This window comes from Onychomys torridus, chromosome 8 (assembly GCF_903995425.1).
Source record: "Onychomys torridus chromosome 8, mOncTor1.1, whole genome shotgun sequence".
Taxonomy (NCBI): domain Eukaryota; kingdom Metazoa; phylum Chordata; class Mammalia; order Rodentia; family Cricetidae; genus Onychomys; species Onychomys torridus.
In genome coordinates, this window is record NC_050450.1 from 47,825,854 (window position 1) to 47,841,556 (window position 15,703).

At 45.7% G+C, this 15,703-nt stretch overlaps 2 protein-coding genes across 7 annotated transcripts in view; one reads left to right on the plus strand and one right to left on the minus strand.

The window, feature by feature from the left end:
• Nucleotides 1-1,649: 1,649 nt before the first annotated feature.
• Nucleotides 1,650-6,688, minus strand: LOC118589058 (testis-specific gene A8 protein-like). Its single transcript, XM_036195920.1, has 2 exons — nt 6,116-6,688; nt 1,650-1,677 (listed from the first exon to the last, which is right to left on the minus strand). Exons 1-2 carry the CDS (start codon nt 6,583-6,585, stop codon nt 1,662-1,664), a joined length of 486 nt encoding a protein of 161 aa, XP_036051813.1. The 5' UTR covers nt 6,586-6,688; the 3' UTR covers nt 1,650-1,661.
• LOC118589057 (myosin phosphatase Rho interacting protein) overlaps nt 6,232-15,703 on the plus strand; it is a 118,001-nt gene continuing 108,529 nt past the window's right edge. For 3 of the 6 annotated variants that reach the window (XM_036195913.1, XM_036195916.1, XM_036195914.1), the window contains exon 1: nt 6,232-6,706. In XM_036195913.1, coding sequence (XP_036051806.1) covers nt 6,584-6,706 — 123 coding nt within the window. In that variant the 5' untranslated portion in view covers nt 6,232-6,583. The remainder of the gene's footprint in view (nt 6,707-15,703) is intronic. The other 3 variants (XM_036195917.1, XM_036195919.1, XM_036195918.1) reach the window with 3 other exon arrangements.

Below are 15,703 nucleotides of genomic sequence, written 5' to 3' on the forward strand. Positions count from 1 at the left end.
TGATGAAATAATATGTTCTCACCTATTCAGTTGTGGCTAGGAGTTGGCTGGGTACCCACTCTCTGCTAGGCACTGAATTAGGTGGAGGAAATGCAGTAGTAACCCTGCCCCAGCTCTGCCCTAGAGATGCTGAGGCTAGTGGAATTTTAATCCACTTCAATGTAGTCCAGTTTCATTCCTTGCATCTCCAGCCGACACTGTTCTAGTTCTGGCCCCATCTTCTGTACTCTCTGGTCTTTCGTAATTATTTCCTGATGGATCCCACTTCTAAACTCCTGCTTGCCATTCATTTCTCACACCAAAGGTCCCTATGTAAGTGCCTAGTTAAAAGATCCACAATTGCACTGGAACATGGTTCAGTGGAGGGGCACTTACATGGCATGTTTAAGGCCCTGAGTACCACCCAGTTTGGAACTCTCCACTGTCCAGGCAACTGTGGTGCCAGCCTGAAGAATTGAACTCTCACTTCCAAAGTACTTGTTTAATTATCACCATAGGCAAGGTCCTAGTGTGCCCTGAGTCCAGTGGGCCTCTGCTTTTAGATAGTCATTAGACAATGGTACCCACCAACAGCAGCACACTGCTTTCTCAGGGAGGCCCAGCGTGCACCACTCTCTCACCCTCCCAATGCCTCCTCCATCAGGGCAGTTTGACTCTCTGCGACACCACCCTAGTGACAGCCAGACCTCTGTTTGTTTACACAGGCTGGTCTGGAGATCCTAAACTCATCTTCCTGCTGTGGTGGTCTGAAATGTCTTTCCTTCTCCTTCTCTAGGTTGATTCTTACTGTCCAAGATATTGCCTTTTCCAGGAGCCCCACCCTGAGGCTCCCTATGGAGTCAGGCATTTCCCAGGCAGAGCCCCACAACTTCCCAGAGGAAGATGTCTGTTTGCCTCTTGTTTCCATGAGTCTCCATTTGCTTGAGGTCAGACTCTATTCAGGCCACCAGCCTCAGGATCCCTAAATCACTCTTCATATCCACAGCTGGGTCTTCAGTGGTGAGTGGCAAGGCCTGGACAGAATATGCTCAGCATATTCCTTCCTTCCTTCCTTCCTTCCTTCCTTCCTTCCTTCCTTCCTTCCCTCCCTCCCTCCCCCCATTTCCCTCCCTCCCTCCCTTTTTTAATCTAAAATTTTTAAAAATATTTTATTAAGAAAAATTTCCATTCATTTTACACACTAATCAAAGGTCCCCCTCTTCCTTCCTCCTGCTTCCCCGGCCCCAACCAACCCCCACTCACCCCCCACAACAAGGCAAAGCTTCCCATGGGGAGGCATATCCAGTAGAGGCAAGTCCAAGCCCTTCCCCCTGCCTCAAGGCTGCACAAGGTGTCCCATCATAGGTAGTGGATTCCAAAAAGCCCCCTTATGCACCTGGGATGGATTCTGATTCTACCTCCAGCCCATCCCCCACCCCCCTTAAGCAAATCAAGCTACACAATTGTCTTGCCATCTAGAGGGCCTAGTCCAGTCTCATGCAGGCTCCACAGCCATTGATCCAACTTTCATTAGCTCCCACTAGTTTGGCTTGGTCGTCTCTGCAGGTTTCCCCATGATGATCCTGATGCACTTGCTCATAGAATCCCTCTTCTCTCTTCCTACTGGACTTCTGGAGCTCTACTGGTGTTTGGCTGTGGATCTCTGCATCTGCCTCCATCAGTCATTGGAGAAAAGCTCTGTGATGACAATTAGAGTATTCACCAATCTGATCACCAGGGCAAGCCAGTTCAGTTCAAGCACCCTCTCCACTATTTCTAGTAGTTTAGGCTGGGGTCATCCTTGGGGATTCTTCCCTAGCAACGGGTTTTTCTCTATCCCCATGATATCTCCCTCCATCATGGTATCTCTCTCATTGCTTTCCCACTCCATCCCTGTTCCAGCTCAACCATCCCATCACTTTATGTTCTCATCACCCATCCCCCCTACCCTTCATTGCCCACCCCTTACCCCCAGTTCACTCATGGAGATCTCATCTATTTCCTGTTCTCAAGGCCATCTATGCATCCCTCTTTGGGTCTTCCTTGTTAGCTAGCTTCTCTGGAGTTGTGGGTTGTTGTCTGGTTATCCTTTGTTTTTCTTCTAGTATCCACTTATGAGTGGGTGCATATCATGTTTGTCCTTCTGAGTCTCCATTACCTCACTCAGGATGATATTTTTCTAGTTCCATCCATTTTCCTGCCAATTTCGTGATGTCATTATTTTTTCTCTGATGAGTAGTACTCTATTGTGTATATGTACCACATTTTTTAAAAATCTGTTCTTCAGTTGAGAAGCATCTATGTTGTTTCCAGGTTCTGGCTATTACAAATGATGCTGCTATGAACATAGTTGAGCATGTGTCCCTGTGGTATGATTGAGCATTCCTTAGATATATACCCAACAGTGATATAGCTGGGTCTTGATTGATTCCCAATTTTCTGAGAAACCACCACACTGATTTCCAAAGTGGCTGTACAAGTTCGCACTCCCACCATCAGTGGAGGAGTGTTCCCCCTGCTTCACATCCTCTCCAACATAAGCTGTCTGCAGTCCTTTTGATCTTAGCCACTCTGACAGGTGTAAGATGGTATCTCAGAGTCATTTTGATTTGCATCTCCCTGATGACTAAAGATGCTGAACAATTCCTTAAATGTCTTTCGGACATTTTAAATTCTTCCTTTGAGAATTTTCTGTTTAGCTCTATAGCCCATTTCAATTGGATTGTTCATTATTATGATGTCTAGATTCTTGAGTTCTTTATATATTTTGGAGATCAGCCCTCTGTCAGATGTGGGATTTGTGAAAACGTTTTCCCATTCTGTAGGCTATTGTTTTGTCTTATTTACTGTGTCCTTTGCCTTTCAGAAGCTTCTCAGTTTCAGGAGGGCCCATTTATTAATCTTTGCTCTCAGAGTCTGTGCTACTAGTGTTATATTTAGAAAGTGATCTCCTGTGCCAGTGCGTTCAAGACTACTTCCTACTTTCTCTTCTATCAGGTTCAGTGTAACTGGTTTTATGTTGAGGTCTTTGATCCACTTGGACTTGAGTTTTGTGCATGGAGATAGATATGGATCTATTTGTAATTTTCTACATGTTGATGTCCAGTTATGCCAGCACCATTTGTTGAAGATGCTTTCTTTTTTCCATTGTACAGTTTTGGCTTCTTTGTCAAAAATCAGGTGTTCATAAGTGTGTGGGTTAATGTCAGTGTCTTCAATTGGATTCAATTGGTCTACATGTCGGTTTTTATGCAAATACCAAGCTTTTTTATTATTATTACTAGCTCTATAGTAGAGCTTAATGTCAGGGATGGTAATGCCTCCAGAAATGGCTTTACTGTACAGTATTGTTCTAGCTATCCTGGGTTTTCTGTTTTTCCAAATGAAGTTGAGTGTTGTTCTTTCCAGGTCTGTGAAGAATTGTGTTGTGATTTTGATGGGGATTGCATTGAATCTGTAGATTGCTTTTGGTAAGATTGTCATTTCTACTATGTTAATCCTACCTATCCATGAGCATGGGAGATCTTTCCATCTTCTAAAGGCCTCTTCCATTTCTTTCTTCAAGGGCTTGAAGTTCTTGTTGTACAGGTCCTTTACTTGCTTGGTTAGAGTTACCCCCAGGTATTTTATATTGTTTGTGGCTATTGTGAAGGGTGATGTTTCTCTGGTTTCTTTCTTAACCTGTTTATCGTTTGTCTATAGGAGGGCTACTGACTTTTTTTTTTTAGTTAATCTTGTATCCTGCCACATTACTTAAGGTGTTTATCAGCTGTAGGAGTTCCCTGGTAGAATTTTTGGAGTCACTTATGTATATTATCTTATCATCTGCAAATAGTGAAAGTTTGACTTCTTCCTTTCCAGTTTGTATCCCCTTGATCTCCTTTAGTTGTCTTATTGCTCTAGCAAGAACTTCAAGTACTATATTGAAGAGATATGGTGAAAGTGGACATCCTTGTCTTGTTCCTGATTTTAGTGGAATCGCTTTGAGTTTATCTCCATTTAATTTGATGTTGGCTGTTGGCTTGCTGTAAATTGCCTTTATTATGTTTAGTTATGTTCCTTGTATTCCTGATCTCTACAAGGCCTTTATCAGGGTTCCTCTGTGAAGTCCTGGTTACTCTGTGGACCAAGCTGGCCCCAAACTCACAAAGATCCACCTACTTCTGCCTCCCAATCGCTGGGATTAAAGGCATGCACCACCACCACCCGACCAGCATTTTCTTAATAGGGTAGTCTTGACTGGCCCCAAGATATGGGTAGAACTTTAAAATATTTTTTGAAGAGCTTTAATTACATTTTAAATTGTGTGTGTGTGTGTGTGTGTGTGTGTGTGTGTGTGTGTACATATGAGTGCAGCACACTGTGCACTCATAAGGAGGTCAAAGGACAACTTGTCAGAGTTTGCTCACTCCTTCCACCGCATGGCTTCAGGGGACTGATCTCAATTCTCAGGCTTGGCACTAAAAGCCTTTACACACGGTGCCATCTCACTGGCCTAAGTCCTTCCTTTTTAAACAAGTTGCAAATGTACATAAAACAAAACCCAAAAGGAGCAGAAAGGTTTTATAATGAAAATTAAAAGTGGGTCACTTCCCAATAACCTAGTTCTTCTCCCCAGAGGCCACCATTGGTATCACTTTCTTAGTGTTCTGCGCAGACGAGGGCTGTCAGTCTCCCTTACTCACTCTCCTTTGTTTTTGGAAAAACTTAAAACAAGAAGGTTGCAAGAATAGTGCAGTAAACACCCTCTGCCAAATTTCACCAATTAATGATTGGCCATATTATGTGAAATATTTTGCAAGCATTATTATCACTTAATGCTTGCAACCCCATACTTTCATGTCAGTTTTGTACATGAGGTCAATGAGGCGCCAGCCAGGGTAAAGGACTTGCCCACAGCTGGATCAGAGCTGGGCTTTCCCCTCGGGCGGTAGGAAGACTTTGATGTGAGTTCCTTCATTCCTGATTCTTTGTGCAGGGAAGCATTTCTTTCTCAAAATGGGAAATACACCTCCCCGGGTAGTCACCAGATGATCAGCGGAAAAGTACACAGCTCTGGAGGCATTTCTTCTACTAAAGCCTCCTCATAACCTGAGCTCAGCGGCTCTCAGGTGCTGCTACCACCTGCTCCAATATCACCTTCACCGTGAAAAATGACTTAGCTCAGACTCTGCTAAAAATTCAGGCTGATTCCGAACTGCCAGCCCCTTGAGCCAGGAATCTCAGGCCTAAGCGACCCCTCCCTCACTTTGTCTCACTCCCCTCTCTCCCCACTCCTCCTAAGACATGTCTCACTATGGTCCAGGCTGACCTCAAACTCTCCATCCTCCTAGATCTGCCTCCAGAGTCCTGGGACCACATACTCCTTTCTTGTTCCTCCTCCCCCACCTCTACCTGCATACCTTGGGAACATTTCCGCATGCTCCCTGCTTAGATCCATCTCATTGCTGCTGGAAGCACTCTGTCTCTTAAGGAGCAGGGGTTGTCCCCTCCACCCTGCTCCCCTCCGCCCATTCTGCTCTCCTCTGTTCTTTCCTTTCCTAGTGGCCTTTTGCCTGGAAGTCTGGGCAACAGTGGCCTACAGCAATAGTTCGGCCGCTTCTTGGCAAAGTGACCTTGCACAAGCTATTCCCAGCGTCTGAGCCTTTGTTTCAGCATGCACCTAATGAAGGTGCCTAACTCTGAATCTTGCAGAATTGGGCTCACTCATCTCCCATCTTAGAACTGATAGCTGCTGACATCTAATCATGTCGGAAACACTATGTATTATTACTTAACAGTTCCTCGCACCTCAGTTTCCTCACCTAAAACAGGAATGATCATGGAAAGATTGAGGAACTTTAATGAGTTCAAACATGGGGAGCACTTGAAACAGTTCCTAGCCCTAATAGTGCTATCTGGGTCGACCGTAGACCCGGCACAAAGTAGGGGTGCAGGCTGGGCGCGGGCAGAAGGCCGCAGCAAAGAGGCTACGAGGGAGGCAGGGGCCCTGGGGGAGACCGCGGAGATCCGCGGCTCCCTTCCGGGAGCAGCCCAGCCCAGCGCCGCAGCTGTCAGGCCGCGGGCGTCGGCGCCAGTCCACCAAACCTGAAAGTTCCATCCCAGCGCCTCCACCTTCCCAGCCTGGACAAGTTACCTTGCGCCCGCTGCTCCCGGTCCCGCCCCCGCCATCCATTGGCCGACGGGTTTCTTTGTTAGCAGGAGCGTGCGGGCGCCATTGGCCCGCGGGGCTGCCGGTTGCGGCGCCCCGCCCCGCCCCGCCCCGAGTGCGCGCGGCGCCGCGCTCGGTTCGTTCGCGGTGGCGGCGGGCGCCCGGTGAGCGCGACGGCTGGACTTGCCGGCCGGCGCCTTGGGGGCGGCCGCGGTGGAGGCAGCGGCCCGAGGCCGCGTCCGTCCATGGGCCCGCAGCGGCCCGGCGGCGGGGCGGGGCGCGAGGCGGCGCGCGCGCTCTGAGGCCGCGGCGAGCAGGCGGGGCGCGGCGTGAGCGGGGAGGCCTTTCCGGGCCTGCGGCGGCCAGCGCAAAATGCGGCGGCGGCCGCGCTGAGTCCCGACCTCCGGGGGCGCGCTGGGCCGAAGTGGCCCGCGCCGCGGCCGCCTAGGCGACATGTCGGCGGCCAAGGAAAACCCGTGCAGGAAATTTCAGGCCAACATCTTCAACAAGAGCAAGTGTCAGAACTGCTTCAAGCCCCGCGAGTCGCATCTGCTCAACGACGAGGACCTGACGCAGGTGAGCTGCCGCGGGGTGCGGAGCTGGGAGTCCTGCCTGCGAGTCGGGCGAGGAGCCCGGAGCCTGCGAAGGCCAAGAGAAAATAAAAATGGAGCAGGAAAAAAAAAAATGCGTGAGAGTTGGGGGATGGGGTTGGAATGGGGGCGGGAAGAGTATCGATAGAGCCGGGACAAAGGGAAAATCCTCAAGTATGCCGAAAAATAACATCCTTTCCCGTTCCCATAGCTCTGCCGTGTGATTCATGCTTTTTGGGTGACTCAAAAAAAATGTCTGGTTTCCCTGGATAGGAACAAAAGTGGGGCTTGCTTGCCGCTTGTCAGGACTCTCCTACCCACCCCCAGACTCTTGTCTTGGGGCTGGACTCAGACTTGGCCACCAGACTGTCCCAGGAATTGGCTTGTCTGCGTGGGCCATCAGCTTCCATCTTGTGGAACAGAGCCTGCCCTCCTAAGTCGCTGTCACCATCAGGGCTCCATCAGTAGAGAGGTGGGGTGTTTCCAAGTGGGGATGGATGGGTCTTGCTCTTGAACTGATGATAGGGACGGTTTTTGTTGAGGGGGTCCCGGTTTCTGCTCTTTGGCTGGGGAGTCCAAGAAGACTTGTGCATTCTGGGGAAAGTTGATTCCCTCCTCTTTATGTCTTTATCTGTTGGTCGGGATTTTGGATCGGATTAGTAGCTCTTCCTACCCCGCGTCGAAGTCACAGACAGGAAAAATAGTTCTAGGCCTCCACCCCCGAGTAATAAACGTCGGAGATGGGAAATTTGTGTTGATACAAGGTTCCTGGTTTGGGCCACAGGCCCTGTTGGCCCTTGGGAACTGGGTGCTCTCAGGCTTCTGGTGTTGAAAATTCCTGATCTTATTTGTACCACTTTGGGAAGGACCTGTGCATCCTGCTTACTTTTCCCCCAACTCTTTAGTTAACTCTCAACACCTGATTGTCCCCTGCTTGCTGAATGCCAGTGGAGTTTCCCGATGCATTCCAGTCCAGTGCCACCTGGTACTAGCCACTCCTCTTTGGAAAGGGCTGTTTAGACTGAAAACATTGCTTTGAAGTTCCCTGGTTTGGCTCTTTTTAATGTCTTTCTGGGCAAGCAAGGTTTGACTTGTTTTATGGGGCAAACCAGAATTGGGTGGTAGGGCAGGGGTTTATGGCATCTTTCTCTGAGGTCAGATTTCCAATAGCCAGGAAGTAATCAGGAAGCTTAACTAGATTCTCCAGGTCTCAGTCATTGATTTGTGAGGACACCCAGGGCCTTAGCGACCTGTCTACTTGGGAAGGGCAGAACTCCTGAAGAGAGAGAAATGGTGATTTCCTCTTCTCATTTGAACTCTGTTCTGGGAAGCAGTTTGTGGGATTTATGAGGTGACTGCTTCTAGTCTTGGCTGTGACTTTCTGAGATCTGACCTTGAACGTGTCTTTTTACCTCTGTGTGTTTTAATTTCCTTATCTGTAAACTGGTAATAGTGATTACTGGCTTACTTCTCCCATGGTGCTATTATGAAAAGCAAGAAATATATTTTATTGAGCTTTTCCTCTTATAATTTAACAAACCGAAAAACCACCCATAGAACGGTCAACTTTGATTTAAGTTTCTGGACTTGGCAAAGGCTGTTTTGAGAGAGGTTTGTAAGTTTCCAGGTTATTTGGAGAAACCACACAAACTGGTAATTAGATATTTATGCTACACAGGGGCTTTTACTGATTCTTAAGTTTAGATGAATGAGTGGAATTTAAATGTTTGAGTCTAAAATATTAAAACAAAAAAATCAGTTGATTATTAATTAAGTTCAAGGGATGAGGCAGATTGAAAGTATGGACTCTTTCGCTGTTTTCAAAGTGGAATTGTAGGTTTTGAAGCAGGCCTGAGACCTCCAGGGCACAATTTGAATAGTAGTTCCTAAAATAATGAGTAGGGTTATTTGTGTGGGGAGAGATTAGCCCCGTTGTCTACCTCCTGGGATCTTTCAGGAAGAAACTGCTCTTGAAAGGCGAGCAGGGAGACTGGAGGCTCTTGCCAACAGCATTTTTCGCTCGCTGCTCTCTGTATCCGGTTCTCCCAGAGCCTTTTGCTCTCCTTATGGCTCCATTGGAAAACCTCAGCCAATTGGTTCCTGTCAGCCTCCCCCAATCCCCTGCTTCCTGTTGCCCCTCCCACCCAGAGCTTATTTTAGACTGTCCAAACTGGAAGATACATCATCAGCCATCATCAAAGCCACCCCCTCTGTAATAGTTGAGGATGTGAGTCTAGGGAGGCGGGGACAGCTTCTGCTCTCAAGGATGTCATCTTCCCAGGAGCACACATTCCTTTGAGCCTTCTGATTTAAGCTTTATTTCCTCAGCTGTTGGTTTTGTTTATTTGTTTTCCCCTAGAGAGGTAGGGAACTTCTTTCAGGCCTGCTTATGTTGTGGCATCAGACCTGGGAAGTACTTGGAGGTCAGTTAAACTAGCCACTTCCTTTCATTGCAGAAAGCCTGACACTCAGAAGGGAAAGATTTGCAGGAGCATAGCATGGATTCCGAAGTGCCTTCTTTGTCCCCTTCTCTAGGGGTCTATAGCAGCTACCTCGTGGGTACATCAGGACAGTTAAGTTTCAGAAAGCACCTTAACAGTATTGTTTGGGGCCAAGGAGTCCTGCTTCCCCTGCCCTGGAATGCAGACTGATCTGGGCTATGTTAACCACAGTTCTTAAAAAGTGGTGGTTGTCACTCGGATGATGCTGTGCTTGCTCAGCCCCTTTTCCCAGGGTGACATTTTTCTTCAATCCTCCTGTGCATTTCTCTGCATATAGATGGACAGAAGCATCATTGAAACCTTCAAAATTTTTAACATTTATTTATTGTGTGGTGTGGGCATCCACTTGCCCCAGGGCACCACTTGTGAGTCAGTTCTCCTTGTATCATGGTTTGGGGATCAAACTCAGGTCATTAGGCTTGGCAACAAGTGTCTACCTGCTGAGCCATCTCAGCCACCCTCATCCAACCTTTTGAAGCCTGAGCTTTGTGCTTATATTCTCCAGCATACTTCTTTCTGCTTGACAATGTCTAGAGCTCCTTTTCATGTTGTTACTTCTAAAAACATAAAATTGTTTTCCATATGGGCTCGTTTGGAATGCACTATAATTTAACCCATTCCCTCAGTGATGAATAGTAAAGGCCACTGATGAGTTTTGCTGTTATAAATAGTGAATAGAGGGCTAGCAAGATGGCTCAGAAGGTCAAGTGCTTGCTCTGCAAGCCAGGCCTGAGAACCTGAGTTCCTTCTCCTGAACCCATGTAAAGGTAGAAGAAGAAGTCAAGTCCACAAAGTCGTTCTGACTTTCATATATGTGCTGTGGTGTGTGTGTGTGTGTGTGTGTGTGTGTGTGTGTGTGTGTATCCCCATATATACATTTATGTATGCATACAACACACTAATTTTTAACAAATAAATGTCCTCTTAAAAGATTTATTTTTATTAAATTTAATCATATGTAGGAGCCTGTGTGTGTGTGTGTGTGTGTGTGTGTGTGTGTGTGTGTATACATATATATGCACGAATATGTGGATGCGGACATGGAAGCCAAAGGTGTTGAATCCCCTGAAGCCAGTGTTAAAACAGACAGTTGTCAACTGCCTGATGTGGGTGCTAGGAACTGAACTCTGGTCCTCTGGAAGACCAACAAATGCTGTTAACCACTGAGCCACCTCTCCGGCCCAGTTGTGTCTGTCTAGCTAAAAGCTTTTATAGTACTTTTGGTTGGGTGTGTGCGTGCAGGAATTCAAATATTTCTCTGGGGTAGATACCTAAAAATAGAATGGTTGGGTTAACATCAAGTTCACTAAATTTCCAAAACAATGTCATAACATTTTCAGAAATGGATATTACTGAATGATTTTATTTTTAATGAGTTCCCTATTGCCATGTAAGTTAAACCCCCTTTTAAAATTTTATTTTTATTATTTTTAATCATGTGTGTGTCTGTGTGTGAATATGTACATGTGAGTACAAGTTTGATGGAATCTTACATAGCCCAAGTTGTCCTTGAACTAGCGTTGGAGCTATGGCATGCCTTGTGCTGATCCTCCTGTTTCCACCTCCAAAATATTAGGATTAAAAACAGGTCTATAACACCATGATGGCTCTTTTTTGTAGTATTTATTAAGTTATTTTCATTTTCCCTGTGAATTGTTGTTTGTATTGCATTGTTTGCTCATTTTTTCCATTAAGCCCCTTCCCCTGATGATTTATAGTTTTTTGTATATGCTTTTGGTCAGGGTCTACAAACTTTGTATAGAGGGCCTAATAGTAAATATTTTAGCCTCTGTGGGACATATAGACTCTGAAAATTGTGTAACTGTTATCATGGTACATAATGAACTATAGATGATACTATGCCCAATGTATGTGGTTGTGTTCCAGTAAAACTTTATTAGCAAAAACAGGCAGCTGGCATGATTAACCTGCGAGTTATAGTTTGCCACCCCTCCCAAAATATGGTGGATATTTCCAAGTGTCACTTGTCTCTTTGTGTGTGGCTATTTTTTATATAGTAGTTTTAAAATGAATGCAGTTGGGACTAGGGCTTCAGCTCATGATAGAACATAAGCTTAGCATGATTAGAGTCCCTGGGTTTAATCCCCAGAATCAATATAATAAAGTACAATTATTACACTCTGTGTGTATGTGTGTGTGTGTGTGTGTGTGTGTGTGTGTGTGTAGATCAGAGATCTCTCCTTCCACTATGCAGGTCCTAGAGATCCAGTTTGGTTAGCAGACTCATTGACAAACACGTTTACCCGCTGGGTCATCTCTTTGACCTCTTTAATATCATGTGTAAGAAGATCTTCTCTCCAATAGTCTCTAATATTATTAGTTGGTTTACAGTTATTTTTATTTTTAGCTTTTTAAATTTATCAGATTTGTTCTTAGGAAAATCACAAAACCAAAGGCAGAGGATCTAGAAGAGGCCTGGGGGTAGTCCAGGTAGATGGCTAGGAAGATCATCTCTCCACAGCAATATTAAGAGACTAGAGAGAAGGAGGTTGAGCAGATTTCCTGGAGAAAGCCAGGATGTATTGAAGTCCCCCCCCACCTCCCCAAAACCCCACAGTTGTATTTATTTTATGTGTGAGAGTTTTGCCTCTGTGTGTGTGTGTATGTATGTATGTGTGTGTGACTTTTGCATACCTGGCGTGTGTGTGTGTGTGTGTGTGTGTGTGTGTGTGTGTGTGTGTGTGACTTTTGCATGCCTGGTGCTTGGGGAGACCAGAAGAGATCAGATCCCATGGAACTAGAGTTACAGGTGGTTGTGGGTGCTGGGAACCAAACTCAGGTCCCCTGCAAGAACAGGACTTCTTAACCCCCAAGCTATCTCTCTAGGCCCAATTATCTTTAAAACAGACAGAGAAAGCAAATTTGAAGTGGGTTTAGGGGTGAAAATTCTGAGGTAAATCTGACCTTGTGAAGGTGGATATCCAGTGTGGCTCCTTAGGTGGAGCCATTCACCCAGAGCCAGAAGTGAACGTTAGAGCTAAGTGAAGGGTTTGAGTGTTCATTGGGTGTTTGCTGAAGTTACAGATGTCAGGGGTTTACTTAGGAGAGAGTGAGTACAGAGAGACACCCTCTGTCCTCACAGGCAGGTAGAAGAGGAAGCCCTGACAGAAGCAGAGAGGTGTCAGAGAGGGCTGCTCCCTGGGGGATGGAGGTCTCTCCTAGAGCTCCTAGTCCTCCTAACATTATTGCTTGTGTCTTCATTGTGCCCCGACTGTCCTGTTACCGTGGCTTCAAGGGCTAGAGGTTGGCAAGCTCTGATACCTAGGGCCAAGGGTTTCTGTAGAACAGGGCTCCATTTGTTCCTCTTATCTTCTTAGAAGTTCCAGGATACAGAATTTGACAATGTTTATCTCAGGAACAATGGAGAAATGTCTTGCTCATCTTTTTTTTTTTTTTTTAAGATATTGGTAACTCTGTGTATCTGTTCTGTTTGTCAGGGGATATATCTGAAGTCCCAGATACATAAAATTCCCTTACAAATGACCAAGAACATGAGAAAATTCAGTATCATTAGTCATCAGGGAAATGCAAATCAGAATTACAGTGAGGTTCCACTTTATACTCATGGGGATGATTATAATTCTAAAAAAAAACAATTTAATAAAAGTAGGTGAAGATCTGAAGAAGTTGCGATCCTTGGGCATTGCTGGTGGGGACAAGATGGTATCAACTGCTGTGGAAAACAGTTGGACAATTTCTCAAAAAGTTAGATGTAGATTTCCTGTGAATTACAGCAGTTCCAGAAAATTTGAGAATAGGTGTACTCTAATACTTGTATGTAAATATTCATGCACTACTCATAGCGGCCAAAAGACAACAACAGTCTGGGCGTCCATTGGGCAGCGGGTGACAGCTCGTGGATCCATACAGTGAGTTATCCTTTCACCTAACAAGGAGCAAGTACTAAGCCGTGGGTGACATAGGTGTACCAGGAGAGCATGATGCCAAGTGAAAGGCTCTCACAGAAGAGATCACACAGTGTAGGAGTGTGTTCACGTGAGTGTCCAGGGAAGTGCATCAATAGAAACAGAAGGCAGATTGGTGGCTGCCAGAGGCTGGGGGAAGGATGGTGGGGAGTGACAGCTGATGGGATTGAGATTCTAGTTGGGGTGTGGGGGTGACGAAATGTTTTGGAACTGGATGGGAGTTCTTGTTGCACAATATTGCATAATATACTAAATGCTACTGAAATGTTCACTTAATGTGGCTAATTCTATATTATGTGAATTTTTCCTCAGTAAAAAAGCAAAAAAGGAGCTGGGCATGGTGGCACACGCCTTTAATCCCAGTACTTAGGAGACAGAGGCAGGTGGATCTCTGTGAGCGAGTTCCAGGACAGGCTCTAAAGCTACACAGAGAAACCCTGTCTTGAGAAAACAAACAAACAAAAAACAAAACAAAAAAAAAAAACAACAAGAAAGAAAGAGAGAGAGAGAGAGAGAAAGAAAGAAGGAAAGAAAGAAGGAAAGGAAGAAAGAAGGAAAGAACATATCCACACCTGCTCCTTATGTCATTTGCACGATCTGATGGTTTCTGGAATCCAGACTAGGGATTGGATTTTTTTTTTCTTATAGGGCCAGATAGCAAATATTTAAGTTGTGTAGGCCAACTGGCAAAGTTGAGACATTTTTAGAATTGCTTCTCTAACCATTTCAATAATGTAAAGGAGTTAGGCATAGTGATGCATAGCTACAGGGTAAGCACTTGGGAGGCAGAGGCAGAAGGAGCCCAAGTCTGAGGCCAGTCTGGGCCACAGAGTGAGTAGAAAACAAATCAAGAAAAACGCAAAAGCCATAAAAATTGCATTTTAAAATTGCATTATGAGAGAATGAAAGTGTTCTGCATGCATGCGTACATGCATGCTCGTGCAGGCTATCAGATAACTTTACTGATTGCTTCTCTCCTTCCACTTTTATGTGGGCTCCCAGAGTCCAACTCAGGCTATCAGGCTTTGGCTGCGAGAGTTTTTACCCACTAAACCATCACACTAACCATCCCAGGTACAGTGTCTTTAATCTGATAGCTCAAAACACTATCATTTCTACCATGTAAAGAAATTTAAATGTGTGAGCTCACCTTCTGGCAGGATTCAGTTCATACAACCACCTTTCTGGTGCCTTAGCCATGCATGGCTGCTTCCCGGATGTTGTGGCCACTGCTGGGCCTTCCAGGCTCTCCCAGAGACTCTGGCATGGCGTGTGGGAAGGAAGGCTTTATCTCCCTCTCCTCAGCATCACCTGGGAAGGCTCTGGGCTAGAGGGTCTTGCACTGGTCTTCTCTTACCTGCTACTCCTGGCTGTGTCCTCTTCCTCTTGCCCTTGGTGTCTTTCTGCCAACTTTGGGGTTGTTTTTTCTATGAAATGGCACATCTTCTTCAGTAATTAATTCCTTTTGATGTATTCAGAAACTCTCTGTGGGTTCTGACCTCACCCTTGTAGAGGCAAGGTTTGGTGGCAGAAGGAAGAAGGGTTTTGGCCAGGGCCCAGATTGTCTGCAAATGGCCTTCTGGGAAACTAGTGAGATCTGAAGCAGGCTTGAGTGTGTGGCTCTCTCTATGCCGCATACACCTTTACAAGCCATTTGACTGAGGCCCTGTCTCATGCAGCTTCTTTGATCTTTGTCTTCTCCCGGTGTTTGTCACTTGTCTCCTTGCTTGCTTCCCGGGCTGAGATTTTCTTCAGAGTTATTTTTCCCTTGCAGACCCAGACCCAGACCTATGTTCTCTTAGGCAGTGTGCAAGACGACCCAGAAAGGTGAATTGGGCCTTTGACCTATGAAGTGGACATCTGCCTTCTGTTCACTGGGAGGGCATGCTATGCTGTTGGGCCCATGGGGTCCCTGAGAACCCCCTGCATGATCATTAATGTTTCAGAGGATGCTGATGGCTTTTTCCTGTGTGTAGGAGCCTTTGCTTGAGCTGTCTTGTGATTGCCAGGATCCCGTGCCATTTATCTGAAATCAAGACCTTTGATTTGAATATGTCTATGATTTATTTATCTGCTTGCTGTCATGTTTGTTTGTTTGAGATAGGGTCTCACTGTGTAGCTCTGACTGTCCTAGAACTCACTCTGTAGACTAGGCTGGCCTTGAACTCACAGAGATCATCTGCCTCTGCCTCCTGAGTGCTGAGATTGAAGTTGTGAACTACCTCACCAGTCTAAATGATTATCTTTAAGTGGTTCCCAAGCTGCTTAATTTTATTTTATTTTATTTTAATTTTTTTTTTTTTTTTTTTTTTTTTTTTTTTTTTTTTTTTTTGAGACAGGGTCTCTCTGTGTATGTAGCTTTGCACCTTTCCTGGAACTCACTCTGTAGCCCAGGCTGGCCTCGAACTCACAGAGATTCTCCTGCCTCTGCCTCCCAAGTGCTGGGATTAAAGGCATGCGCCACCACCGCCCGGCTTTATTTTAAATTTTGTGTGTGTGTGTGTGTGTGTGTGTGTGTGTGTGTGTGTGTGTGTG